At 39.0% G+C, this 27,258-nt stretch overlaps 1 protein-coding gene across 1 annotated transcript in view; it reads right to left on the bottom strand.

Annotated features, from left to right (window-relative positions):
- LARP1B (La ribonucleoprotein 1B) overlaps positions 1-26,038 on the bottom strand; it is a 42,922-nt gene extending 16,884 nt beyond the window's left edge. Inside the window, exons 1-10 of the mRNA XM_060778950.2 lie at positions 25,293-26,038; positions 15,395-15,456; positions 13,851-13,910; positions 11,784-11,955; positions 11,326-11,472; positions 11,073-11,216; positions 7,438-7,606; positions 4,034-4,178; positions 2,884-3,058; positions 2,072-2,238 (exon numbers count right to left, since the gene is read on the bottom strand). Of these exons, the coding sequence (XP_060634933.2) occupies positions 2,072-2,238; positions 2,884-3,058; positions 4,034-4,178; positions 7,438-7,606; positions 11,073-11,216; positions 11,326-11,472; positions 11,784-11,955; positions 13,851-13,910; positions 15,395-15,456; positions 25,293-25,623 (1,572 nt within the window). The 5' untranslated portion in view covers positions 25,624-26,038. The remainder of the gene's footprint in view (positions 1-2,071; positions 2,239-2,883; positions 3,059-4,033; positions 4,179-7,437; positions 7,607-11,072; positions 11,217-11,325; positions 11,473-11,783; positions 11,956-13,850; positions 13,911-15,394; positions 15,457-25,292) is intronic.
- Positions 26,039-27,258: the final 1,220 nt, after the last annotated feature.

The following is a 27,258-nucleotide window of genomic DNA, read 5'->3' as shown; positions in this document are numbered from 1 at the left end:
ACCTTTCTTTGTATTTATCTGAGTCCAAGTGAGTTATGCTCCTTGTCGCCTCCAGATGATGTTTATTGTAGTTCACCATGAATCTATGTTTCTCTGGACCAGTGGTTCTCAATCAGTAGGTCCCCAGGTGTTTTGGCCTCCAACTCCCAGTTTACCAGCTATTACAATTACTGGGATTTGAAGGCCAAAACATCTGGGGACCCACAGGTTGAGAACCACTGCTCTAGACATATTAAAGTCATCCTGACCTCTGACTCCATCCTTTCTCAACTCCTCACATTTACCAAAATTTTATCCAAATAAGGAAATAGGTAAACTACTTGCTTTCTCAAGTATGCTATGATTAGGAGTAGCACATTGGTAAAAACCCTCAGAGCCATTGTTAGGCCAAAGGGCAGAGCTGTGAATTGGTAATTACAACTGATGTATTTGAAACAGAGAAACTGTCTGCATAATGGATTCATGGGAACAATCAAATATGCTCCTGGCAAATATATAGAGGTTGCCCAACTCTAGGTTGTTTATGATAGTTTGTAATGTTTCCATTTTGAATCTTCCGTACTGAGCAATCTTATTGAGGTACTTAAGGTCTAAGGCAGATCTGTGGTCCCATATTGTATTTGAGCACTGTGAAAAATAAGGAACCCCTTTAAACCTCTCATTTAAACATGCCCACTTTATTGCCACTATCTCCAAAGGATGATTTATTTGTACAATCTCTCTTTTTTAAACACATTTTTCAAGAAAGCATCCTTTTGGTCTCTGAAATGGAATGTTGTAACTTGACAAAACTGTGTCCAGGACCCACTTGACTGAAGTTATCAAACTGCACAGATAACCAAAATGAGGAGACCTCACCCCAATAGTCTTCCTGCTGAAGTGGTCAGCTCCTCTCCTGCTCTCTTGCTGACTTTGCTGCTCAAAAACTGAAGAACAGATCTATTCCATTTAGACTTTTTTTCGTATCAGGAGCGACTTGAGAAACTGCAAGTCGCTTCTGGTGTGAGAGAATTGGTCGTCTGCAAGGACGTTGACCAGGGGATGCTCGATGTTTTATCATCCTGTGGGAGGCTTCTCTCATGTCCCCCACATGAGAAGCTGGAGCTGACAGACAGGAGCTGACCCTGTTCCCCAGATTCGAGCCGCTGCCCTTTGGTCAGCAGTCCTGCTGGCACAAGCATTTAACCTATTACGCCACCAGGGGCTCCTTTCATTGAGGCTTAAAAGAGCTGAAACTCTTCTTTCTTTGAAGTAAGAAAGAAGAGTTTCTGTAGTACTTCCTATTTTCTTCTTTTGAGTAGTTGGGAGTACTTGCCACTCTTAATGTGCTTCCAAGGTGTGTTTTCAATTTTAAATTTAAACCTGTTGTTTTTCTTCATTTTACTGCTTTGTACTGCCTCTGACTCTGGTTTTCTCTAGTATTCTGCACTGCTGCTGAGACCGGCTCTCAGTTTCACTTTTACTTGAAGTAATAAATATTTTATTTAATTGCAGTTGCTCCTGACATGGGAGACATGTTGCTTGTTTGACATTTGAATTTTAATATTAACCACATTGTACTACTCACCTTCTGTAATCTGCTGACTCACAGTGTTGGTGAAACTTACAGAAATTAAATTGCTCGCATACTTGAGAATATGTATTTTGAAATGTGGCAAGCTTATATCAAAGCACATGCTTAGTTAATATTCATATCCTATATGTTCCAGAGCAAACATGCATGCTCTGACTGCTGATCTAGAGAAGAGCAACCAGGAAATGCCGGACTTAATTCCAACCCCAATTGCCATCCCTTTTTCTTTATGCATCTTTTCTTATGTAGATGGTAAGACTGAAAGCAGGGAACAGTAATGATTTGTTGCCCTGGGAAACCTTTTGTTAAAAGGTGGGATATAAATATAAGTAAACAAGCAACTACTCCCACCTTTTCTTTCTTTCTTTTTATATTTTTTGAAACAATCCCCTCTCTAAAAACATATCCAGATATCATTGTCATGTGTTTAATCTTTCCTAGTTCAGGAACAGAGCCAGAAATAAATTTGTACATGATATCTCAAATACAGTGGAATACCTTTGGCTTAGCTGGGGAAGGACGGTGCCTTTTTTTTACTTCTATCCAAGGTTCAGAGTCCAGATCTGGCAAGCTTGTTGATAACCCTTTACTCACTTGAAGGCTACTTGTTTCAGTGGTGTTCTTAGCACTTTGACTTCCCATTCTTGGAGAGCTTGGTGCAGATTCTAAAATTGAGAAAATTGTTTCTGTATTTAGAATAAAGTTTTTAAAAATAAAAAAAACATTCCACCTCCAAAACAGCATTCTACTAATCCACAACAGTTTTCAAATATTCATGATGTGCTTTTCAGCTGAAAATACTTTTTCTGGCAGATTGCGGGGATGGGAGGTATAATGAAAAAGGAGAATTACAGTTCTGCAAGTCTTCAGAAAACACAATTATCAAGTAAACCAAGATGACTGTCTTGATTTACTAAAATTGATGTTTGTTTCGGGGGGGGGGGGGGGGGCGGTGTTAAATAGGTAGAGTGAATCTGCCGTCATTTTTAAGTTAAGCAAAAGCCCATTTTTGTTGAAAGTCCATATCACAGCAGGTCCCAAGTCAAAGGATTTATCCAGATTTGGAAGTGTTGCCTAACTCTGCCAAGTGAGATCAAATTGTATCTCCCAGTTTCTATTCCTTCCAAAACTGAAGCAGAAAAAGTGATAGAATTATATTTTAAAAACAGATGCTGTATACCAGTAACAGAAACATGGGTGTGGTCTCTTATTTAAAAAAGCAATTTCCATATCAGACAATAAGAGGTGCAAGTATTTAGCATCACAATTTGATTGCGGCCGGGGGGGGGGGGGGGGGGAACGGACCTTACCTGTATGTGAACCAAACACTTGGCCTGGTACGAATTCTGGACAGTTTATAAGCTGAGAAAAGTCTGTTTGTGGACGCCTGCATGAAGTTGGTCCTGGAATTGGCCATTTTTCTGGTTCCACCCTTTTTCTCATCTTATGATCGACAATTTCTACTTCTGTGCTGTCCTTTAAGGCCTACGTGATACATGTAAATAAACACTGTTAACAAATATGCTAATAAACCATTATTTTCATTATTAGTACTGTAATTACATGCCACTTTTTGTATCCTTATTTGGACCTCATGTTGGCATACATCAGCTAAAACATAGCTAAAAATTCACACCGTACAATTAAAAAAACTATTAAAAATTGAAAACTGTTAAAAACACAAGCCATTAAAAGAAAAACAGAAAATAGAAAATCCAACACATTATGCAAGGCCTTTCCCACTCAAGTAATACGGCCTTCTAAGGCTTGCTGAAACAAATGTTTTAACCTGCGTATAGAAAAAAGCAACAACCAACATAGCCCTCTCCTCTATTCCTACCGGGTATACAAAGAGGACAGCCTTCCGGGAAGATCTCAAAAATACCAGTAGGCTTGTAAAGGAAAACAGACTCCTTCAAATACACTGGATCTTAGCTTTATAGGCCTTCAAAGGTCACAACTAGTACTCTGAATTGTGCCCAGAAATGGATTAGCAGCCATAACAGTAAGGCAGCTGTGCACTTCCTATAGCTAGCCCTAAGTAACAGTCCAGATGCAATTCTTCAGACCACGTAAAGTTTTCCAACACTAAGAATACTGCATTACAATCATCCTAGCAGAATGTAACTAAGGCATGTGTGGGGCCAGATCTGACGGGCACAATTGGTACATATATGTACTTAAACGAACTCCTGGCAAAGTTCACCTAACTTTTCAGGCCGTGCTTCAAAGTACACACAAATTGTGGAACTGTGCCTCTAGGGGAAGTGTAATCTCAACCAACCCAAGATTAATCCCTCTTCTCAAATCTGCAAGTCTGACTCACCAGGAACACTTATATCTTGTCTGGTTTAAGACAATAAGTGTCATCAACATTGCAATTTTAGCCTTGTCCTTAGATTTTAGTTGATGGGTTTTATGACTCATGTTGGTAAACTCCACAAACTGAATTTGGTTTACCTCTAATATTAAGTTAACATTTGTAGTTAGAGCCTGCACACGATGAAAGCTGGCAATCAGAGAAATCGGCAAGAATCCTTGCTCATCCATTTTTCTCCTCAAGAAGAAGTCTCTTTCCAAGTTTTCTACACTGAAATAATACTCACTGAAAACAGAAAAAAGTGTAAATTAGTCTGTTATTTTTTTAACTTATTATAACCCTTTATCAAAGGGTTATACCCTTTATCAAAGATGGCTCATTGATCCCCTTCATTATAAATACTCATCTATATCACTTTACTAGCTTTAAAATTATGTTTTGTATTGGTGTAGAATACTAAAGAATGAAATCACTTATCAAAAAAATCATAAAGGCACTGAAAACAGCATAATATACAATTTGAGTATAATGAAGTTATCTTTAATGTTACAGAATAACAACGAAGGATTTAGCGTAAAGTAATGGTCTTTTAAAATTAAAAGCTAACAAAATGCACAAATGAATTGTGCTTTTCCTGCATGGCAGGGGGTTAGACTAGATGGCCTATGTGATCTCTTCCAACTCTATTATTCTTTTATTCTATGTGGCATAGTTTTATTACCACTTTCATCTATAAAGAAAAAAAATGCAAACATACAAAAGAAAACAAATAAATTCCATTTTGTTCTTCGAGGATGTGTAATTTAGTATTAATATATGGGAGTCATTACAAAGCCATTAAATATAAAAGGAAAGCGTGTATAAACCTATCTCTAATTATCTGCAAAACATGAATATGTATATTTAAATATGTTTATATTACTGGTTTAATTAAAGGTGAAGGGAAAAACAGAAGGAAAAGAATGTAACTATTTACAGAAAGCTTAAGTTACATTTTCACAACAAGGAACAAATATGGTAAACAAACCAAATCACCAAATCTAAAATGTATAAAAGAAAAGAAAGCTCTGCAACCATGAAAGAGGCACCTCAATGAACAAGAAAGCATTTTGTTTAAAAGTAGCATGGAATGAGTTGTGATCCTCAGTATTTGCAGATTCTCATTACTAAAAAAGATCATATCAAAGGATGAAGGAATGGAGAAGGAATTAATGACAATTTGGAACCTATCACAAAAGAAATTAAACTTCATATTCACATTTCAAAGAAACCGTTCTCAAAAGTATGTTGCCATGGATCGGTAAACAGTTCAAGGAATTTCTACTAAGAAATGCGAAAATTTATGTAAAATGTAAACAAAATGAGTTTGCAAACCCCACCCAACCTTATCAATAGCTATAAAGAAGCTCAAAGAACAGAAAGTTGTTATAATGATTTTAAGAGAACAAATGTTGACACAGGAGAAATGAGTCCATGACAGATTCTAATAAAGGAATGATTACTGAATCTGTAATAAGATTATCTATAACATGGATTTTCCCCACAGATGGGAGAAAACTGGTGATGTAATGTGACACTACACAGACAGCTTAATTTTAGCATCAGAGCAATAATAGTGAGGCTAGTTAGAAAATGTGAAATTTTCCACATGACAATGTGGGAATAAAAGATGGCCTAGAAATTGAAAGGCTTTTCCTTCAACAGGTTTGCACATAATAGAAATGCAAAACAAAGGACCTAAATATTAGTACTGAATTCCAAACAACATTCAGAACCCTGGACAAAGTTTTAAAGATCTGACAACCAACTCAAATATTTAACTACTTTTCCCACATGGGGGAAAACATCAACAGGTGATATGTATTACTGAAAATATCAAATCTCCTTTTATTAATTTCAGAAAGTGGACCGTTCACAATGTAGATTAGGTTTTTTTACAAGATAATAATAATAGTAATAATAATAATTTATTTGTATTCCACCCTATCTTCCCAAGGGGACTCACAAGATATTTACAAGATATCCTTTCGATACCCACTATGATGAATACACAAAAGTGCTTTTAATGAGATGATTCCATAAAAGGATTGAGGACAACAGATGCTTAGAATTTTTTTTAATGCATGTATATGTTAATTTTCTATCTGACATGATTTTTCACTCAATAAATTGATTTCGTTCACAAAATAAATGTTTTCAAAACCAAACACATAGTTACAATTATGGTCAGTAAAACAACTATGTGAACAGAGAATGACCTAAAAAGTCCTGTAGACTAGAACATTCTAGAGCTGAAGATCCGATAATGTCAAGACATCAGGGACTCTGATATTCTACCTTTGATGTTTCAGAAAACAGAAAGATACTAGAAAGTAAAATTAAGATTCTGATTAGTAAACAATGTGAAACCATAAGAACTTCCAGTTCATTCTGGAAGAGAGAAAAATTCAGGTCTTTAAACTAGAATCTTTGGAATACTAGAACTTTTGAAAAAGCAATTGTGTATTTCAATCCCATTAGGAATAAGGGTATGAGTAATTCAGCTCCGTCAAAGATTTTTGACAAAATCCTATTAGTAACCATGGAAGTTGAAGCTCTGACCAATGTTATGCTGACATTTGGTGAGTATCAGAGGGGGATATCACCATGTCCTACCTTAAGAGGGTCTGGATTCTATACTGCAAGCTCAGAAATCTGACCAATGAAGCAAAGTCTATTTCCTTTCCACACTTGTTTGAGGTTACTGGAAACCAGCAGATTTTCCTGACATGAAACTTATTGTTCTGTGTTAGGTCTCACAAGGCCCAACACCAAGAAACAGGAAAAATGCAATAAAATTTGAAATGGATAGCCTCATCCCATACACTTTTTGCCCTTAAAAGATGTTATTGCTCTTCATTTTTGCATTAACTGTAACAAAGAAAGCAAGAGTACAATGAGCTACATAGAATATAAGGGCAATAAAAGCCACAAACAAAAGCAAAACAGGATAATAGCTTTAGTAAAAAATGAAGTCTAACAACTAGGCTTCATAAGAGATTTCAGGATTTTTCAACTAGTATGGCTCTTTAAAATAGCCAATTTTCTAAATGTCTTCACCTTTCCCTGCAATTACTGCTTTATATTGCTTTGTAATGGCTAAAAGTAATTTGTTTCTAAATACAATAATGAAGACTAAACATGAACGTACTTAATTTTAAAAGTGCAGAAATTACACCAATTCATTATCATTACATAATCAGAGATAACATATTCTTACAGATTTGCTCTACCAGAACATGTAAGCTAGCACACAAATTATAATGCCAGCAAATTAAAATCTATTGTTGCAAAGTAATTTACAGCACCAAAAAATTAAGAACTATTCTTATTAGAAATTTAAGTAAAAATATCTGTAATGTGGATTATAAGGTTCACATGCATTTTAAAAGTTATGCTACTGAAACATTTCAAAGCCAAATATTTTCAACTGAACATCTTTGAGGATAAACTTTGCACAGAATCTCTCTTCCCCACTTGTAATAAACACGCTGAGTTTACTTACATTTGCCGTTTAATGTATTCTTTAAGCAGCGTCTCATCTACAGAATACATCTGTACTCCTGTTCCATCATCATAATAATACATCATACTTGTATTAAGATCTGACTGAAATGGCTGATCACTTCTTTCACTGTATTGTTCTCGATAACCATATGAATATTCATGGTTCACTGTGGAATTGATATGGGGAAGAAAAGTGAATAAAATTATATTATAGGTATAGGAATCTGAAAAATGGAATCCTTGCTTTGCTAAGTGTTTAGAATTCTCTTAAGTCAACATGAAGGTAAGAGTGATGGAGCAGAACAGAACATTTGTACTCACTGTTAAGTTCCTTCTTATCTCATATATGGGGGTATCTAACTGTGGGATGTATCTCCTGTAAAATCAAGAACCATCTGCACTTTTAAAAACTACCTACTCTCCTGTATGCCTCAGTTCCATTTTGTGGCCCGGTTTGTACTTATCAGAGTACATTTCTGAGAAATTCCCTTTCTTATACCTATACAAAGGATAACATGTAGTTGTACCAGTTCTTTTATGGGAATAAGTGTGTGTGTGTGTGTGGGGGGGGGGGGGATCTCCACCAATTACAACAGCTTCATCTAACTTTTTGGAATGAGTTAATAAGCTACTGATCTTGCAGTAACATTTATATCTTTCATTCTGAAACCGAGAGTTCTGAAAGCCTTATTAGCATTTTGCATGTAATACTGCACATATTTATGATAGCTGCTAAGTGTCCCTTGGCCAATAAGCCTAGCAGGTAAAAGACAAAGATGAATCTTTATGAAAAGTAACATGAGTTCAATATGTTTACTGATAAATTTTGATTTGACAGCTTCCAATTAAATCTGAAAACTGACAAATAATAAATTACAAAGGATTATGGTATGGTCATTAACCATGTTCAAACTACTAGTATCTTAAAGTGCAACTTAAATCTTCAAACTGGACATATAGAATTAAAAATATTATTTAGGATTGAAAAAGAAATTCCAGTACATGAAACATGCCTTTCTTCACTCAAGTTTTATGTATTATTAGTCAATCTGTGAGCAGAGATATAAAACATGGGATATATTTTTCCTCATGATGAAAGTAAGTATATTTTATAATGGGTTCTTTGATGAGTATCTTAGTAAGCTCCTTTATGCTCCATTTTCAAAGTGATGGCTCTAGGCTTGAAGTCTTCTACTAAGTATGTGTCTTCATTTTGATATCATTTGATGTACACTCATTCGTTTTAACTAGCCATAGTGATGTTCAAGAGAATCATATGTATTCTGCTCAGACATTTAGCTTTAATAAGATTTAAGTAGGACTGACTGTGAATCACACTCCAAGTTCATACACTGGTAAACATAGGGTCACCCTTCCCAGACCTTGCTATGTTGAAATCTGAGGTGACCCACTACTATCCAGGACTACCACATGCAAAAAAACAACGTAAATGTAGCTACGTGATTTATGAGCCAGCATCTAGACCAGGGGTCCTCAAACTAAGGCCCAAGGGCCGGATGCAGCCCTCCAAGGCCATTTACATGGCCCTCACTCATGGTCAACCTAAGTCTGAAACGACTTGAAAGCACACAACAGCAACAATCCTTTCTCATCAGCCAAAAGCAGGCCCACACCTCCCATTGAAATACTAATAAGTTTATATTTGTTAAAATTGTTCTTCATTTTAATTATTGTATTGTGCTTAAGTGTTTTTTGCACTACAAATAAGATATGTGCAGTGTGCATAGGAATTCATTCATGCTTTTTTCAAATTATAATCCGGCCCTCCAACAGTTTGAGAGACTGTGACCTGGTCCTCTTTAAATAGTTTGAGGACCCCTGATCTAGACTATCTTAAAACAACACTACCGAACCAAATTAACATTTGAGTAAAATCCAATATGGTAAGTCAACATTTTGGTAAAGGTGTGGCTTCTTCCAGGTGCTGCTGGACTGCAAACAGCCCTAGTCAGCACAGCCAATGGCAGAGAATGGTCTGAGCTACAATTCAAGTTGAAGCCACAAAATTTCCCTCTTGTGCTGTACCCAAACTGTACAATTTATAAGAAGTTGAAGTGAGATATTTTGTGTTGATTCAAACAAATGCCAAACCATGACTTGGAATCATGAGAGCAAACTCTGCTTATGCACCCCTTCTTTTCCTTGCTGTCAATAACATAATGATCAGGATATATGGCTACTCACAGCCTGCTCTCAACAAGGTAAAGGTTGCAAACATAGTTTGTAGTTCACTACAACCACTTTTTTGAGTCCTAATTTCAAATTAGGAAAAGAACAAGTCTTCTTATACTGCTGTTCCTATTTCTAATGCCTAAGATTCTTATCAGGACATAACATTTATCAACAAAGCGGCAGAAAGGAATAAAACTTCAAGTGCTTGCAATGACAGCATTTGTCTTCCATTTCTCAGCTCTAGCTTCACACAAAATGCAGAGGATATGGAATGAGAAATTTGCTGCTGAAAACTGAAGAGCTCTTCCCACTTCTCTTGTGATGTCACCTTGGGTTCAGCAGGTAGTTAACTGCCAAACAGGCAGATTATTTTGAAATGAAACCTCAGACAATCTGATTCAGATAAGTTCAATCCTTGTGCTGTGCCTTCGATTCTTCATGAAGGCTTCAGAAACCTTAAGTAGCCCTTCCTGCTGCAACAGAGCAGGTTCAACTCTGGGTGTCAAAAAGAAAGGTGTGGTCTAGTTCCTATAGATGTTCTGTTAATTGATCTTGTCACTAGAAGATATAAAAGACTTTGAGAGGAATGGTATAACAAAGGAAAGCTCTTCAGCCTTAAAAAAAAAAACCCTCTTTGATGCCTACTTGACTTCCCTTCAGGAACTGCAAGGATGACAAGGGTCTATTAATACTAAGTATAGCACAGAACCGGGTTGCTATTCAACTATGCAGAATCAGTAACAAGAGCACTGCAAAGAAGCCAAAGGCCACGAAATACAGACTGGTGTGTCATGCAAGGTCCCTGCTCTATTTATTGAGAAAACATGTCTGCCATTATAGCATGAAATGAGAATGAAAGGTGACCTTGAACAGCAGGACTGGAATGTGCCGAGTTCCCTGAGCAACACTGGTTAGCTACTGATGCAGCACACGTGTATCAAGGCAGACACAAGAGTGAATGTAGCAACAACTTTGGCAAGAACATTGGCTAATGCAGTGTACTAGGCTTCTATGTCAATGGACAAGGCAGTTTCAAATAAACTCATGAGACACTTAGTCTCTAATATCACAGTCATATTATGACTAAACATTAATAGGAAAATAAAGACTGCGAGAAAGAGCTACTAAATTTCAGAACTACTCTAAGAGAGAAAATATATCACAGTGGCTTTGCATCTTGAATCAAGAAAACTTAATCCTTTCTGGTTGGATCACCTTCTCCAATCAACATTCTAAACTAATCTAAAACTTTGGTTTGCCACTTACAATGGAAAGGATGAAAAAGTGACTGAAGCATCCAGGAAGGGAAACAATGGGCTTACTCATATAGACAACTATGATCTGGCAGTAAGTTTTAGCCACTCCACATTATAAGAGACCAGTTTACAGTGTAACATATTTTTGTTCAATATCATTTATTAATAATTTCTGACTTCATACTTCGAGGGTTTCCTCTTCCACGTCCTCTTCCCCTTCCCCTGCTTCTTCCTCTTCCTCTGTAAAATCCTCGAACACTGCCACCTTCACTTCTCACACTGGAGACTTCATCATGATCATCTCGTTTTTCCCTCTCCCGTCGCCAACCTTTTGGAAATAGGAGAAGTATAAAATCCTGCAGTAATACAATGGAAGTTTTAATATGCAGAAGTCATTACATGTTTAAAAGTTATCAGTAGAATTTTAAGTGACATACTAGTTTTCGTCTCACTGCGTCTGTTGTTCTGCGGCACAAGCTTATTAGTTTCTGGTTGAGATCTTAAACTGTTCCGAGATCCTGGTTTATCTTGGTTCTCTGGCTTGGTATCATCTAAAGGAAGTGGCACCCATCTGTGCTTGTTACCTTCAAGTATAAAATATAGAATGATCTTATTAAAAATATTGACCATATAATTGATCAAATTATTTCTTAATTTTAGTTGCTATAACTTAAATTCAGATATATTGGACATACACTGAGTAGCCGCAAGAAGTGCGCCCAAGCTCAATACTATGCAACCCCAAGGAACATGACAATGGATACTTCTTAGCGTATAAATTTAATTGTTTCAATGACAATTACATGTGACATATGTTAGAAACAGAGTACAAATGAATAACATAACTCAATTTGTTAAACATAGCTATAGAGAGTATTAATAAATTCTAAACAACCTTTTTTTCTTTGATTGTTAATCTGCGCCTCATCTTCACTGACATTTTCTCCAGGAATATCTGGATTTATTTCCAAGTTTTCCTTGATTTTACTGTTACTCTTCTTTTCATTCTTCTCTTCTTTCTCCTTCTTGATTGGCGTCTTTTTATTATTATTACTTGTATTTTTACACTGGAAAAGAAGAGCAGAAATATTAGACTTGACTATTTCAAATTCACCAACTACTTATAGCCGATTTTCCCTTCAAACTTGGACATAATGTTAGATATATAAACCACTTATTTCAAGGGTTTGATCTGAAAGACCATTTTTCACCACATAATAGTTGCACATGCACACACATTCCTTGGTAAGGGGAAGAGGGGTACAATTGTTATGAGGTAGCGACTAGGCATGTGCAATCCATGGTTCTAAATGGTTGTAAAGTACTTACAAAACTAAAGGTCTGGTGGTGAAAACTAGGGGGTGCTGGTGTTTTGCTTCTATAGTGTTGCTAAAGTTCTGGTGGTGAAACTTTCAGAACTCTAACACAGCTTTCAAAATTTCATTATAAATGGCAGTTCCTAATAGGTTCTGTCATAAAAATCACCAATAATGAAATAATAATGAAATTTTGAAAGTTTTGTTAAGAGTTCTGAAATTTTCACCACCAGAACTTTAACAACACTGTAGAAGCAAAGCACCAGCGCCACCTAGTTTCACAACCAGAACTTTATTTTTTAAAGTACTTTACAACCATTTAGAACCATGGAATGCACATGCCTAGTAGTGACTATTACACGTGAAAAAAGTCTCCTTTGAGGGACTTTTCCACAGTGAAATAGTCCCTGTGAGGGCTAAGCCACAAGGGGAGGGTGATGTTTTCCCCTGGACCATCATAGGAAGCAGCTCTATAGGCGGTGACACTTCACCTGCCTGTGTGGCTGAGCCCTTGCCAAAAGGGAAAGACGGCAGTGGGTGGGGGAGTGAATGCACCCTCCACCTATAGGGTGCCCTCTTTCCTTTTTGGTGCTGTAGGGCTTGACTCAGCTGGGACGTAAGTCAAGCCCCACAACATCAAAAGGGCAGCCACACCCTTAATTCACTTGCCTGGGTGAGTGAACTAAGTGAGTGACTATTTTGCAGGAAAGAGCTAAATACCCATTTTGCCTTTCCCCAAGAATATGTGACTATTATGCAATGACTATTATGCGAAGAAATGCGGTATGCACAGCAGTTTAAATCAAGAGTGAGGAAAATTCATCATAAAGCAGAAGTACACTATTGTTTAATATAATCTATATGGAGAGATGTAGCTTTAATAGTAATGTATGCTTATAACAAGCAATTACTCTCATTGTTTTCAGATTAATTTTAAAGTCACAAATATTATGATCCCTTACATATGGACTCCTTGTTCTAATTGACTCTATCTCCCCAAACCCTCTATTCACTGCCTTGTTCTGGTTTTGGGTTTTAGAGAAAAGCAAGTTAGAGCGAGTGAGGAATAGACTTAATGTATGCCCCCTGCAGACTGAGAGCTGCCTCATATTCCATCCCCATACACGGATCTTAACATATTTATGGAGTAAAATTATAAGCTGTATAATTAATTATAATTAATGACCCCTGCTCTGTTCTTACCTAATTGTTTTAAGAAAACTGAATCTTACTAAATGAAAAAAATAATTTAAAATATAACTACCATTCCCACCATCCCCACCTCACATACCTATTATTTATCAACGTTACTGTATTCGTGTAGAGTACATTTACAGCAGCAGTGTGAGGGGGACATGTCCCCACATAAGAGGGTATTAGTATCTTCCTGTCTCTCAGCAATCTGTCTGATACCTGATACCATCCTGATAGGCTTATCATTCTTGCCTACTCCAGTCTTTTGAAACTGGAAGAAGTTCTAGTGTTATAAATAACCAGGAAAGTAGCATACTGTACACAGCCCCAAAGAAAGGAGACATGGAAATAAAACAGTGAGAAGAGCAAAGTACAACGTTTGATTTCAGATGCTTAGAAACAAGTAACATCTGCCACAGGGGAGTGATAAACAACATCTCTAGTGTACCTACTTCAGAGTTTGCGATTTCACTTGGTGTTGGCCAGTTTGCTGCATCACTGAAGTCATTTGTCTGTAACAATGATAACAACAAATTAATTGTCTGTCGAGATCCACTTCTTTAAGAGCAAAGAAATAAGTACTGAAAGCCCAAATCATACGCAATTGATCTGTTCTGGAAATCTGGCTGCTACACTAAGGTCCTGAAACAGCCCCCTCCCCAGGTCCAAATCCAGCAGAAACTCTGACTGCGCAGAGACATGCATCCCTCTTCACCAAAAAAACAAAGTTTTGCCTCTTTCCTCTGCTAAGAGAGAAGAACAGCCAGGCTTCTGTTACTTCTATTTGTCAAGAAAGGATTTTGCCTCCTTCTTCTGCTGAGAGAGACATATGGCTCCACATAGTCAGGCTTTCCACCAGATTTGGCATCCAGGGAGAGAACTACTTTTGGGAACTCAATGTAGTCATACTGGTCATCTGAGCTCATGTACCATGAGTGTGTGTGTTAAGTAGCCAACTGTATCTACATCTGACAGGTGGAATATATATGGTTTTTATAGCAGTTAGAATCCTCCAGACAATTCACAGATACTTTTCTTGAGTTCACAACCCCTAGCACATTATATTAATCAAAACAAATATCGTTATTATTTTATAGCCAGACGCATCAACTATTTCAGCACAGATCTGGTCAGCAGGCTGTTTAGTAGCCTTAGAACCCAAATCTGCCTCAACATCTCAATCTGGTTTTCTGTGTATATAATATGGAAAAAATAACAATCTGTGATTAAGGTATGTTTTAAAATAATGGAAACATATCAAATTCGCGCACATAAGATGTACAAATTACATAAGTTTCAATTCTACATATCCCTTTAAAAACTAACACAAAGATGGCATTTTTTCAAATGGACAGTAGCGCTATGAAGCTACTTACAAAGTGCTTAATAGGATAGCAAAGTTTGAAGAATCATATGCAAATTTAATTTTGCTTGTTAAATCAGCCTTCCTGCTTGTTATTTATTTTCAACTACTTGTATTTAAAGTAATTGGTAAGGGAAGCTGTTTATTTCCTATGAATATTGAACCTTTCGAAAACTGAACAGCTGATTCAACAATCAAGATACAGTAGTGAATGACTTGTTCAACACAAGTCAGCTAATACACATGTATTTTCAAAAAAATTGCATTTCTAAAATAACAATTCATCTCTCTTGCTTAAAATCATTTAACATAATACTTTCTGCATACATTCCATTTCTAAAATTCACAGCCAATAATTAGCAAGAAATTAAAATCAGGTAAGCTTATAACTTAAATCTACATCCAAAAATGACTTATATGCTTTGTTGCCACTAAGCCTTCAAATAATCAGAGTAACACATTTACTGCTCAAGCTATGCAGTCTTGTGCACATAGTAAGTAGTTACAGTAAAAAAACAACAACCCTGTTTTTATATTTAATAAACAGAGGTAGTGTTACTTGTACAACAATACATTGAACAACTGGAAGTCAGATTAACAAATCGTGAAACTGTTTTTCTCCTCAATACATACCTTACTGGATTTCGTTAGCTTTGATTTTCCTGCCCTTATGACTTTAGCAGAACCCTGCAATTCTAAAAAGAAGATACATTATTTGAAGCAAGCTATTATTCTTCAGAGAAGTTTAATACTTCTGAGTAATGTACATTTTCAAATGTATTCTATTATAATTGGTGAAAAATATCAGATTTTTAAATACAAGTAGTCCCTAAGTTACAAACAAGATAGGTTCTGTTGAATTTGTTTGTAAGTCGGAACAGGTACATTTGTAAGTGCAACTCTAGCCAAATATATATAGGTTTGTTGAATTTGTGTCTCTCTCTCTCTCTCTCTCTCTCTCTCTGTGTGTGTGTGTGTAAAAGAGAGAGTGTGTTCTGGATAGCCTAGGGATAAGTTAACAACCCTATGACGTTTGTTTTGCTGCCTGTGTCCCTGTACAGAAGATTTCACTTCACTTTCTGTCCCTGTGATAATTGGATTTTGAAAAAAATTGGTTTGTTGTGAAAAGGATTGGTGATAATGCTTCAGTGAAGACACCTTTCTCCCACGAGAACTTTTCCAGGAGGGAATTTTTCTTCCAAGGGAGAAACTTCTCTCACTTTCTGTTGTCTAACCCCGGTCTGTAACTATGAGCCATTTGTAAGTCAGATGTTTGTAACTGCCTGTATCTGGTATACTAACATGTTTGAAAGCTGTATTTTGTTGGATAAATTATCTAGAAAAAAATGATGACAATCCATAAAAATAAGGCACAGACAGTGATTCTTTTGCCATTAATTTCTCCATTCAGCATGATCCCTTAATCCTATGAAAACAGTCTTCAGAGTGATTCAAGGAAAAAGCAAGAGCAAGGAAAGTCACATTATGTTACTTCCCTTCCCTGAGCAATTTATTGTAGCTAATCTATTATTTTTATATTTTGGTTAAGTGGAGTGTTTATAAGTTGAAACTGGGATCTCTCAGAATCTATGAAACAAATATCCCTTTGAGTGGGATGGATTCTAATGTCTCCATTATTCCATAATGCATATTTAAAATGGACACCTACTGATAATATGTAGTAGAAAAAACATGCTCTTGTTCCTAATAAATTATAACGCAGATAATATGGAAAAGCAAACAGTACACACTGATGTTACTGATCTATTTTATTGTTATACATTTTTCATGTGCTTTAATGTTTGCAGTATAGCAGCAACTGCTTTAAAATTTCGTTATAGTGAACATATAAATACATAAATAAACTTGAAACAATAACATAAATACTACAATGCCAATTCAATTTTCCGCAAGAAATTTACATTTTGAGAGTCGTACTTGCAAGCCACAATAGAAGATGGTTAAAAACATAATAAGTTAATTCTTTAATATTTCTGTTATTATGAATCTCACTCTTCCTTCAAAGGGTTTAAAGTAGGAATGGGCAAACTTTGGCCCTCTAGGTGTTTTGGAGTTCAACTCCCACAATTCCTAACAGCCTGGTAGCCAAGTTAAAGTCCAAAACACCTAGAGGGTCAAAATTTGCCCATGCCTGGTTTAGAAAATAGTAGACATGCTTATTCTCTACATACCCACTTTTCCTTTAAAATGAGTATGGTGAGATAGCTAAAAAAATAGTGAATATTTAAAAGTCACTGAATATATTTCATGAATGAGCAGAAATCTGAAATGGGATTTCCTGACTCAAGTTCCAATACAATATAGTCAACCACACTTAACCCCCTTTTTACAATATGATAATTTGAGTGAGAGTTAATATGGGTGCTTTCCAACAAGTTAAAGTAACAGGAACATTTTATTAATTATGTAAAAAACACAAATATGAAGCTACATTACATGAAGAAATAAATTTTCATCTAAGGAGATGGAAAGTTTAGCATCACAGAACCATGATTTGCCATAGAATTTTCAAAGAACTATGGTTAAAAAGTAGACAATTGATTATATTTTCACCTGGAAAACTGCCACATTGTTCTGTTACAGGTATCTGCCATATACAATTGGTTTTTTACAGATAAAAATAGCTGGGACAAAAACTGTCCCATAAAATCTTTTGCATTTCTACTGGTTGCATATTTAGCAAGACAAGGAGGGCTGAGAACTACTCAAAACGTGTGCTCCATTTTGTGTGAATGTGTGTGTTTTTGGGCATTGAGTAAATTCTTGAATTTGCATTCACAAAACTCCTCTGGTTATGGTATATTTATATCTTCTATCATATTTATCATACTGCTGACTTAAGGTACTCAATTAAGTTTTTGTTGCTGCCATTTTAGTTTTTGTTGTTGCCATCTTATAGAGGCAACCACGTGTCCTCAACATTACACCTGTCCAAGGCATCTAAACTCTGGTCAGCTTAAGGAGATCTGCTGAGGATGGTGCAATCAATGTGGCCTTAAAAATATTGATATTTCCAAGATCATATGTGTTGGAAATGTCAATGGAAATCTTCAAGCCTTCTCTAGTAATATGTTTATCTATGGATCCTGTTGCTTACTGTTTCCTGTATGTATGTTTTGGTATGTGGCTTGCTTTATGGTTCCTGATAAGCTATAAAAGGGGCTGCAGACCACATGCTCTTTATCTCTTTTTGAGTATGTGACCAGTTGACAGCTGTTTTGTTATAAGAGATCCCCTAGCTGGATTGCACAGAGAATGATCTCAAACATATCTGAAACTGAACTGATCAGTTTTGTACCTGTGTATGCTGAACACATGAAGGTTGTTTTTTTAAATCATTTTACTTCATTTTGTTTCTGGAGTGCATGATATAAAAAAATTGTGAGATAGATGGCACTGCAAAACACTTCTACAGCTCTGCTGTTTTTATGCACTGGCAAAATCTCTATTTTCTAACAGATCAGAGACAACAGGTTATATCTGATTGTATACCACAAGGTAAGATTCTACTCTAAAGAGTTTTTGGCTCTCTTTGAAAGGTCATGCTTTTCTTTAAAAATTATGATTTCCAAAAGATATTTTTTTCCAAAAGGTTATAAATGCAATTTTCCAAAAATATGAATATTACATCTGCCAGAATTTTATTTCTTGATCATTCCTGCTCGAGATACCACAGTGATTTGTTGTTTATTTGTTTAGTCACTTCTGACTCTTTGTGACCTCATGGGCCAGACCACGCCAGAACTCCCTGTCGGCTGTCACCATCCCCAGCTCCTTCAGCCAGTCAAGCCAGTCATTTCAAGGATAACATCCATCCATCTTGCCCTTGGTTGGCCCCTCTTCCTTTTTCCTTTTATTTTCCCCAGCATCATTGTCTTCTCTAAGCTTCCCTGTCTTCTCATGATGTGGCCAAAGTACTTCATCTTTGCCTCTAATATCCTTCTCTCTAATGAGCAGTTGGGCTTTATTTCCTTAAGTATGGAATGTTGGATCTTCTCGCGGTCCATGGCACTCTCAGAATTTTCCTCCAACACCACAGTTCAAAAGCATCTATCTTCCTTCGCTCAGCCTTCCTTATGGTCCAGTTCTCACATCCATAGGTTACTACGGGAATACCATTGCTTTGACTATGTGGATCTTCGTTTGATTTGTGATAAAAACATTACAGTTGTTTGCAAGACCACAAAGCATGGACTACAAAGTAACGCATGAGTTTATATTACAATGCTTTGTCTTCTTCTAACTTTATGTGTTCGGTGCCATCAGAAGACTGACATTTACCAAACTTACAGATGGAAGAACCCCCTTTGCACACAATTTTTGTGATCAAATGGATTTAACTTTGTGGCAAGTATGTCAAGAAATATTTCTGAAGTCAACCATAAAAGCACGTTACCAAGCCAACAATGTTTTTAATTGCTATCAACTAAAATTATTTCAGAGCTTCATGTTGTATTGATTCAGTCTATAATCCAGCCAACTGCTGAATAAATTTGCTGCCATCAGCATACTTTCTCATGAGCCTGAATCAACTATGAATAACAACTCCTGATTCAATAAAAATGAACAAAAGTTAATTCAACGGACAAAGAATCATGGCTTCTAATGTACTGTTTAATGAGGAGTTATATATATGAAAACCTATGGTTTTCATGTTTACCTTAAATAATGTTGACAATATAATGTGCAAAAACAAACAAAAAGCTATGTCATACCAAACTTTGATTTCTATTTAGGAATGTATTTAATAGCATCACAAGGCTATTACCCAACAAAACCTTGTGCAACGAGCCTCCATTTATACGACTGCAGTGTACCACACACACTAACCATAAACACTACCATAAGCAGACCCACTGTTTTACTACAGTAGACAATCACCACTTTTGATGCAACCAGGAATACAGTTTCATATACAAATGTGGGAAATAAGATCAGTACAGGTCGAGCATCCCTAATCTGAAATTCTGAAATCCAAACTACTCCAAAACTATCCACATGGGTGGTTAAGATAAGACACCTTTACTTTCTGATGATTCAATGTACACACTGTTTTATGGATATAATTACTAAAAATATTTTGTGCAAAATTACTTTCAAACTATGTATATAAGGTGTGTATGGAACATAAATAAATTTAGTGTTTAGGCATGGGGCCCATCTCCAAGATATTTCATTATGTACACATATGCAAATACAGATGTCCTGAAATTTCCCCAAATTCAAAATCTACAACACTTCTGGTCCCAAACATTTCAGACAAGGGGCACTCGACCTGTTGCAACGTTTGTGAATCTGCTTTCCTTAACCAGATTTTAAAAGGATGAAAACCAACAATACAGCAAAATGGAACGTGTCTAAACAATAAAAATCAAATCTACACCGTACCATTAATGCATTTTGATACCACTTTAACTGTCATGACTCGATGTTGTAGAATCATGGAAATCGCAGTTTTATAAACTTGTTAGTCTTTTCTTCCCAAGAGTCTGGGGAGGCATCAGTACGAATTGGCAGAGGCTAAAGGCCTCGCAAAGCTATAACTCCCATGACAAGCTTGCTCCCTCCTCAATGTGACATCATTTCAAAATAATAGAAGGTAACTTATTTGGCACTGATTTATCATATATCCTGGTATGAAGTTATCCCATTAACTTCCAAGTTGGAGAGGTAGCAACATATAAACTGGATTGTAAGTAAGCATGCTTCCCCACTCTCTATTCCAGATAGGAGTTGCAATCCAACAATATTTGAAAGGTCACAAGTTGCCATCCTCATCTTTCAAAGGCTTGCAAAGGAAAAGACTGAAAGCCCAGTTGAAGCCGATACGATTTTGATAGGTTGCATTACATAACAAATAAGGATAGGGATATTGGCACACATGACTAAAGAAAGGATGAGCTAAAGAAAAATATATAGGTAGTCCAAGTTACAAACAAGATTCTGTAGGTTTGTTCTTATGTTGAATTTGTATGCAAGTCAGAACAGGTACATATTTAAGTGTAACTCCAGAAAAAAATATGTATTTTATAGCTTTGGATAGTAAATGGAAAGGTCTATCTTGTTCTACCCTGTTTGAAATATTTCACCTCTCTTTCTGTCCCTGTGAAAATTGGGTTTTGAAAAAAATTGACTTGTGGAAACAAGGATTGGTGAGAAAGCTTCAGTGGAGACACCTTTCCCCCATGATAAAACTTTCTGGAGTGACTTTCCCCTTTTAGGGGCAGATTTCCCTCACTTCCTGTTGTCTCCCCCCCCCCCCCCCGCCCCTTTCTTGATATCATTCCCTCCTTTTTTTAATTAATGTTTTTAATTGTAAACATGGGTAGAATAATATTGAAATCAGTCACCATTTCAAAATACATACAGAATGTTATTCTCTTAATAATCTTAACATTGCCGATTCCACATTTATCTCCCACCTGTGTCTATCAGTATTACTCCCCTCCCTCCCCCCAACGGTGCTTTCCTTCATTCAAATATTTTTAATTGATCAATTGTGGTGAGAGTGTGGTTCAATGTTTTATATTTTTCCTTTATCTATCAATCTTCCCCATTTCAGATCTCAGTTCTTCTTGTTTCAGCCTGATGTGTATTTGGTTCTCCTTTCAAGGATGTAATAATCCTGGAGCATGTAGTCAGCTAGATATTCAAACCATTTTTAATTTCCCACTTTCTATGCTCTTTCCAGCCCAAGGCCACAGTTGCTTGGGCTGAGACTGTCATGTATTTTATAATTTTCACCCAATCCTTAATATTTTCATTCTTGTCTAGTTTCTGGGTGAAGAATTCTTTATTCAACACCAGTTTATGCCCTATTAATTTTTCCATTTCCTCCTTTAAACAAATTAATTTTTACTATGTTCTTAGTAACACAATCTGTGAGTAGATAATTAACTGTTGAATGTATACATTCTAAATATTAAAATGATTCCATATTGTCTATTCACCTTCTTTACAAAACTGATTCTTCTCATTACATTTCTTATTCCTCCTTCCACCCTCCCTTCCCCCACCCTACCACATTTTCATCTATATCTTTATCTTTAATCATGAACACCATTTTCTTAATCTTTGTACAATATATATACTGTTGTCATTATCATCTATCCATTTCATATAATTTTCCCATTTCTCTTTAATTTCTTCTATTTTGTCCTCATGTGTACTTTCCCGAACTACAAGCTATAATGTCCAATTCTATTTGCTCAAATAAATAGTTATTCCAGTTTCCCAAATTACATTTTTTTCATCTCTCCATCCCCAAGGTAACCCAGTTTAAAGCAGAGATTGTGGGTTATCTGCCTTGATATTCTGGGTTCTATGGCTGTTTGGACTCAGATATTCCAACTGAAAGCAGATTATTGCAGATGATCTGCCTTGGTATTCTGGGTTCTACGGCTGTGTGGATTCAGATAACCCAGTTCAAAGCAGGTATTGTGGATGATCTGGCTTGATATTCTGGGTTCTGAAGACTTGGTTGTTTAAACAAGCCTTTGAGAATGTTTAGCCCTAATGGTTCGCAATTAAATATTCAGCACTGCACTTTCACCCCACTATTCCATTCCTTCGTCTTGTTTAAAGTTTGGTCATGCCTTACAGTAGTTTTCACCAGAAGTCATTGGCCGTTGTCCTGAGTTTTAAATTGTTGTTTTATATGGTATAGTTTTACTTTATTGTATTGTATTGTGTGTTCATTTTATGCTTTATTTTAGGCACTTTGTGCCATATGTAAGCCGCCTTGAGTCCCTTCGGGGAGATGGAGGCGGGGAACAAGAATAAAGTTATTATTATTATTATGGCAGTGGGCTCAGATAACCCACTTCAAAGCAAGTATTGTGGGTTAAGGTAAAAGTTTTCCCTGACATTAACTCTAGTTGTGTCCAATTCTAGAGGGTGGTGCTCATCTTTTCTAAGCCGAAGAGCCAGCGTTGTCCATAGACAATCCCAAGGTCATGTGGCCAGCATGACTGCATGAAACAGCGTTACCTTCCCGCAAAAGTGGTACTTATTCATCTACTCACTTTTACATTTTTTCGAACTGCTAGGTTGGCAGAAGCTGGGCTAGCAGTGGGAACTCACCCTACTCCCCGGATTTGAACCGCCGACCTTTCAGTCAGCAAGTTCAGCAGCTCATCTGTTTTATCCACTATGCCACCAGGGGACTCAAACATTCCAGTTGAAATCAGATATTGTGCATGATTTGTCTTGATATTTTGGGTTCTATGGCAGTGTGAACTTAGATAGTAAAGGTAAAGGTTTCCCTTGACATTGTCTAGTCGTGTGCGACTCTAGGAGGTGGTGCTCATCTCCACTTCTAAGCCAAAGAACTGGCATTGTCCATAGACACCTTCAAGGTCATGTGGCCAGCATGACTGCACAGAGCGTCATTACCTTTCCACAGAAGTGGTATCTATTGATCTACCCACTTTTGCATGTTTTCGTACTGCTAGGTTGACAGAAGCTGAGCCTAACAGCGGGAGCTCACCACACTCCCTGGATTCGAACTGCCAACATTTTGGTCAGCGAGTTCAGAAGCTCAGTGGTTTAACCTGCTGTGCCACCAAGGGGAATCAGATATTTCCGTTCAAATCAGATACGATATCTATTGAAGTACTCACATTTGCATGTTTTCATACTGCTAGGCTGATAGAAACTGAGCCTAACAGCGGGAGCTTACCCCGTTCCCTGGATTCGAACTGCCAACATTTCGGTCAGCAAGCTCAGATATTCCAGTTCAAATCAGATATTGTGGATTATTTACCTTGATATTCTGCGTTCTATGGCAGTGTAGACTCAAATAATCCAGTAAGCTGCTTCGAGTCCCCTTTGGGAAGATGGTGGCGGGGTATAAATAAAGATTATTATTATAACCCAGTCCAAATCGGGTATTGTGGAGGAGCTCCCTTGTTATTCTGGGTTCTTGGGCTGTGTGAACTCAGATAACCCAGTTCAAATCAGGTATTGTGGATGATCTCCCTTGTTATTCTAGGGTCTTGGGCAGTGATGTTATTTTGTTTATATTTTATGTTGCTGTAATGTATCGCTGGGCTTGGCCTCATGTAAGCCGCTCCGAGTCCCCTTTGGGGAGATGGTGGCGGGGTATAAATAAAGATTAGTATTATAACCAAGTTCAAATCAGGTATTGTGGAGGATCTCCCTTGCTATTCTAGGTTCTTGGGCAGTGACGTTATTTTGTTTGCGGTGGCGCAGTGGGTTAAAGCACTGAGCTGCTGAGCTTGTTGATCGAAAGGTCGCAGGTTCGATTCCGGGGAGCGGCGTGAGCTTCCGCTGTCAGCCCTAGCTTCTGCCAACCTAGCAGTTCGAAAACATGCAAATGTGAGTAGATCAATAGGTACCGCTCAGGCGGGAAGGTAACAGCACTCCATGCAGTCATGCCGGCCACATGACCTTGGAGGTGTCTACGGACAACGCCGGCTCTTCGGATTAGAAAAGGAGATGAGCACCACACCCCAGAGTCAGACATGACTGGACTTAATGTCAGGGGACTACCTTTACCTTTAACCTAATGTATTGCTGGGCTTGGCCTCATGTAAGCCGCTCTGAGTCCCCTTTGAGGAGATGGTGGCGGGGTATAAATAAAGATTATTATTATCATTATTATTATTATAATCCAGTTCAAATCAGGTATTGTGGAGGATCTCCCTTGCTATTCTGGGTTCTTGGGCAGTGATGCTATTTTGTTTATATTTTATGTTGCTGTAATGAATCGCTGGGCTTGGCCTCATGTAAGCCACTCCGAGTCCCCTTTGGGGAGATGGTGGCAGGGTATAAATAAAGATTATTATTATTATTATAACCCAGTCCAAATCAGGTATTGAGGAGAATCTCCCTTGCTATTCTGAATTCTATGGCTGTGTGGACTCAAGACATTCCCCTTCAAAGCGGACATGGTGAATGATCTGCTTGGGTATTCCGGGTTCTACGTCTGTGTGGAAAGGCCCCAAGATATCATTCCCCTCTTAAGTGTTTTTTTTTTCTTTTTTTGAACGCCAGCTGTAGCTTCCAGACGCTAACCTCAACCACGACTTAGCCCTGTCTCAGCCGTTTCGCTCTCGTAAAACAACTTCTAAGGCAGGCCCCACCCCTTCTCAGGTTCATCCTCCTAATCTGGCGACGCGCTGCTCTGCTCTACTGAAGGAGGGCGCCAGGAAGTGCCTTGCTTTCCCACGAATTGGGTGTCATTCGGGGTCGCCGCCATTAGGAGAGCAAGTGCTCCAGACATGGGCCTTCCTTGCAGGTGTTTTGGACTTCAACTCCCACCATTCCTAACAGCTTAAGCGGCTGAGGGGGAAAAAGAAGGGGCCTGAGGCTGTTAGGAATGGTGGGAGTTGAAGTCCAAAACACCTGCAAGGAAGGCCCAAGCCTTGAAGTCTAAACCACCTGGAAGGAAGGCCTAAGTTGTCCCATCCCTGCTGTAGAGGAGAAGGAAGGCGGGAAAGAGTGTGGCAACCCACGACGCCCCTCTTCCCCTCTCCTCCGCCCTCACCTGGGTCGTGAGGCTCGCCCTCGCTGCCGGCGGAAGCGCTGGAAGGGGAAGCCGAGCTGGAGGAGGCCGAGGCCGGCTTCCAGCAGCGGCGGGCCCACGGGTTCTCCTTAGGGAGGGGGGCCTCGGTCACGTGACGGCGAGGAGGAGGTGGAAAGGCCGGGCCCTGGTCGTCGTCGCTGCTCTCGTCTTGCTTGGAAGGGCGCTCTTCCGCCGCACAGGCCCCGCCGCCGGTAGTAGTAGTAGTAGAAGTAGAAGAAGATGTCGCCGCCTTCTTGTCTTCCTCCTCCTCCGCTCCTCGAACTGGTGGCTGAGGGGCAGCCGAGGAGGACATGCCCGCCCTTCCTCCTCCTTTTCCTTCTCCTCAGACGCTCCTCATTCGCCTCACTCAGCCAGGGCTTCCAACCGCCAGCAGCCCCGTCTTGCGGGAGGAAGGGGGGGGGAGGAAAACAGCAGCGTTCTGAGAAGAGCCAAGCAAGCGCGCGCTGCCGACACGGAGGGAGGGCGAACCGAAGGATGGAAGAGCCGGCGACGGAAAGTAGCGAATGGGCCTCTGCTGTGTCTCTCGCTCTCAGGAGAAAGCCTCGTCACAGCTGTCGCGTGCGGGAAGGGGCGGGGCTTGTTTTCCCCTCCTTTCCCCCCTCCTCCTCCTCCTCGCGCCCGGGATGGTGGGCGGGGCTTAAAGGGCCCCCTTGCTCTTCTAAGGAGAAAGCCTCGTCACAGCTGTCGCGTGCTGGAAGGGGCGGGGCTTGTTTTCCCCTCCTCTCCCCCCTCCTCCTCCTCGCGCCCGGGATGATGGGCGGGGCTTAAAGCCCAAGAAGGTCTTGCTCTCAGGAGAAGGGGCGGGGCTTGTTTTCCCCTCCTCTCCCCCCTCCTCCTCCTCGCGCCCGGGATGATGGGCGGGGCCAAAGCCCAAGAAGGTCCGCTTGCTCTCAGGAGAAGGGGCGGGGCTTGTTTTCCCCTCTTCCTCCTCGCGGCCAGGATGGTGGGCGGGGCCAAAGCTCAGCATAGCCTCGGCTCTACTCTTGCTCTTCTAAGGACAAAGCCTCGTCACGGCCGTCGCGTGCTGGAAGGGGCGGGGCTTGTTTTCCCCTCCTCCCCTTCACCTTGCGCCCGGGATGATGGGCGGGGCCAAAGCTCAGTATAGCCTCGGCTCTCTCTCTCTTGCTCTTCTAAAGCCTCGTCACAGCTGTCGCGTGCTAGAAGGGGCGGGGCTTATTTTCTGCCCCTCCTCGCGCCCGGGATTGTGGGCGGGGCCAAAGCCCAGAAAGGACAACCCTCCCCCACTGAATAGGGCGGGGCTTCTTCTTCCCAACGCTTCCAATGGGTATACCTTGTGACGTCATAACGTCCTCGGCTTTATTTGTCCACTCTAATCTTCCGGGACTTCAACTCCCAGAAGACCCGGCTTCCGCGGCCAATGCTGAAGGATTCTGGGAGCTGAAGTCCAAAGCCGCTTTGGAAGGGAAACACTCCAATTATAGCCCGGAAAAACCTACAACAACCCACTCCAATTAGAGTCTGGCACCGCTTTTAACTGCCCTGGCTCAACGCTATGGAATCCCATGAGTTGGGAGTTGTGCAAGCCTTCTCCACTGCCTCGCCAGACTACTACATTGTTTATTTGCGTGTAATTATTTGCATTTAATTTATTATGTATATGTAGTTTCACTGTGTGGAGCCCCCGGTGGCGCAGTGGCTTAAACCGCTGAGCTGCTGAACTTGCTGATCGAAAGGTCTCAGGTTCGAATCCGAGGAGCATGGTGAGCTTCTGCTGTTAGCCCCAGCTTCTGCCAACCTAGCAGTTCGAAAACATGCAAATGGGAGTAGATCAATAGATACCGGCACGGTGCTCCATGCAGTCATGCCGGCCACCTTACCTTGGAGGTGACTACTGATAAAGCCGGCTCTTTGGCTTCGCAATGGAGGTTTTCACCAATCCCCAGAGTCAGACACGAATGTCCTTTAC

The sequence above is a fragment of the Anolis sagrei genome, chromosome 5 (genome assembly GCF_037176765.1).
Source record: "Anolis sagrei isolate rAnoSag1 chromosome 5, rAnoSag1.mat, whole genome shotgun sequence".
In the NCBI taxonomy this organism is placed as follows: Eukaryota; Metazoa; Chordata; class Lepidosauria; order Squamata; family Dactyloidae; genus Anolis; species Anolis sagrei.
This window is presented reverse-complemented; position numbering and strand designations above follow the sequence as displayed.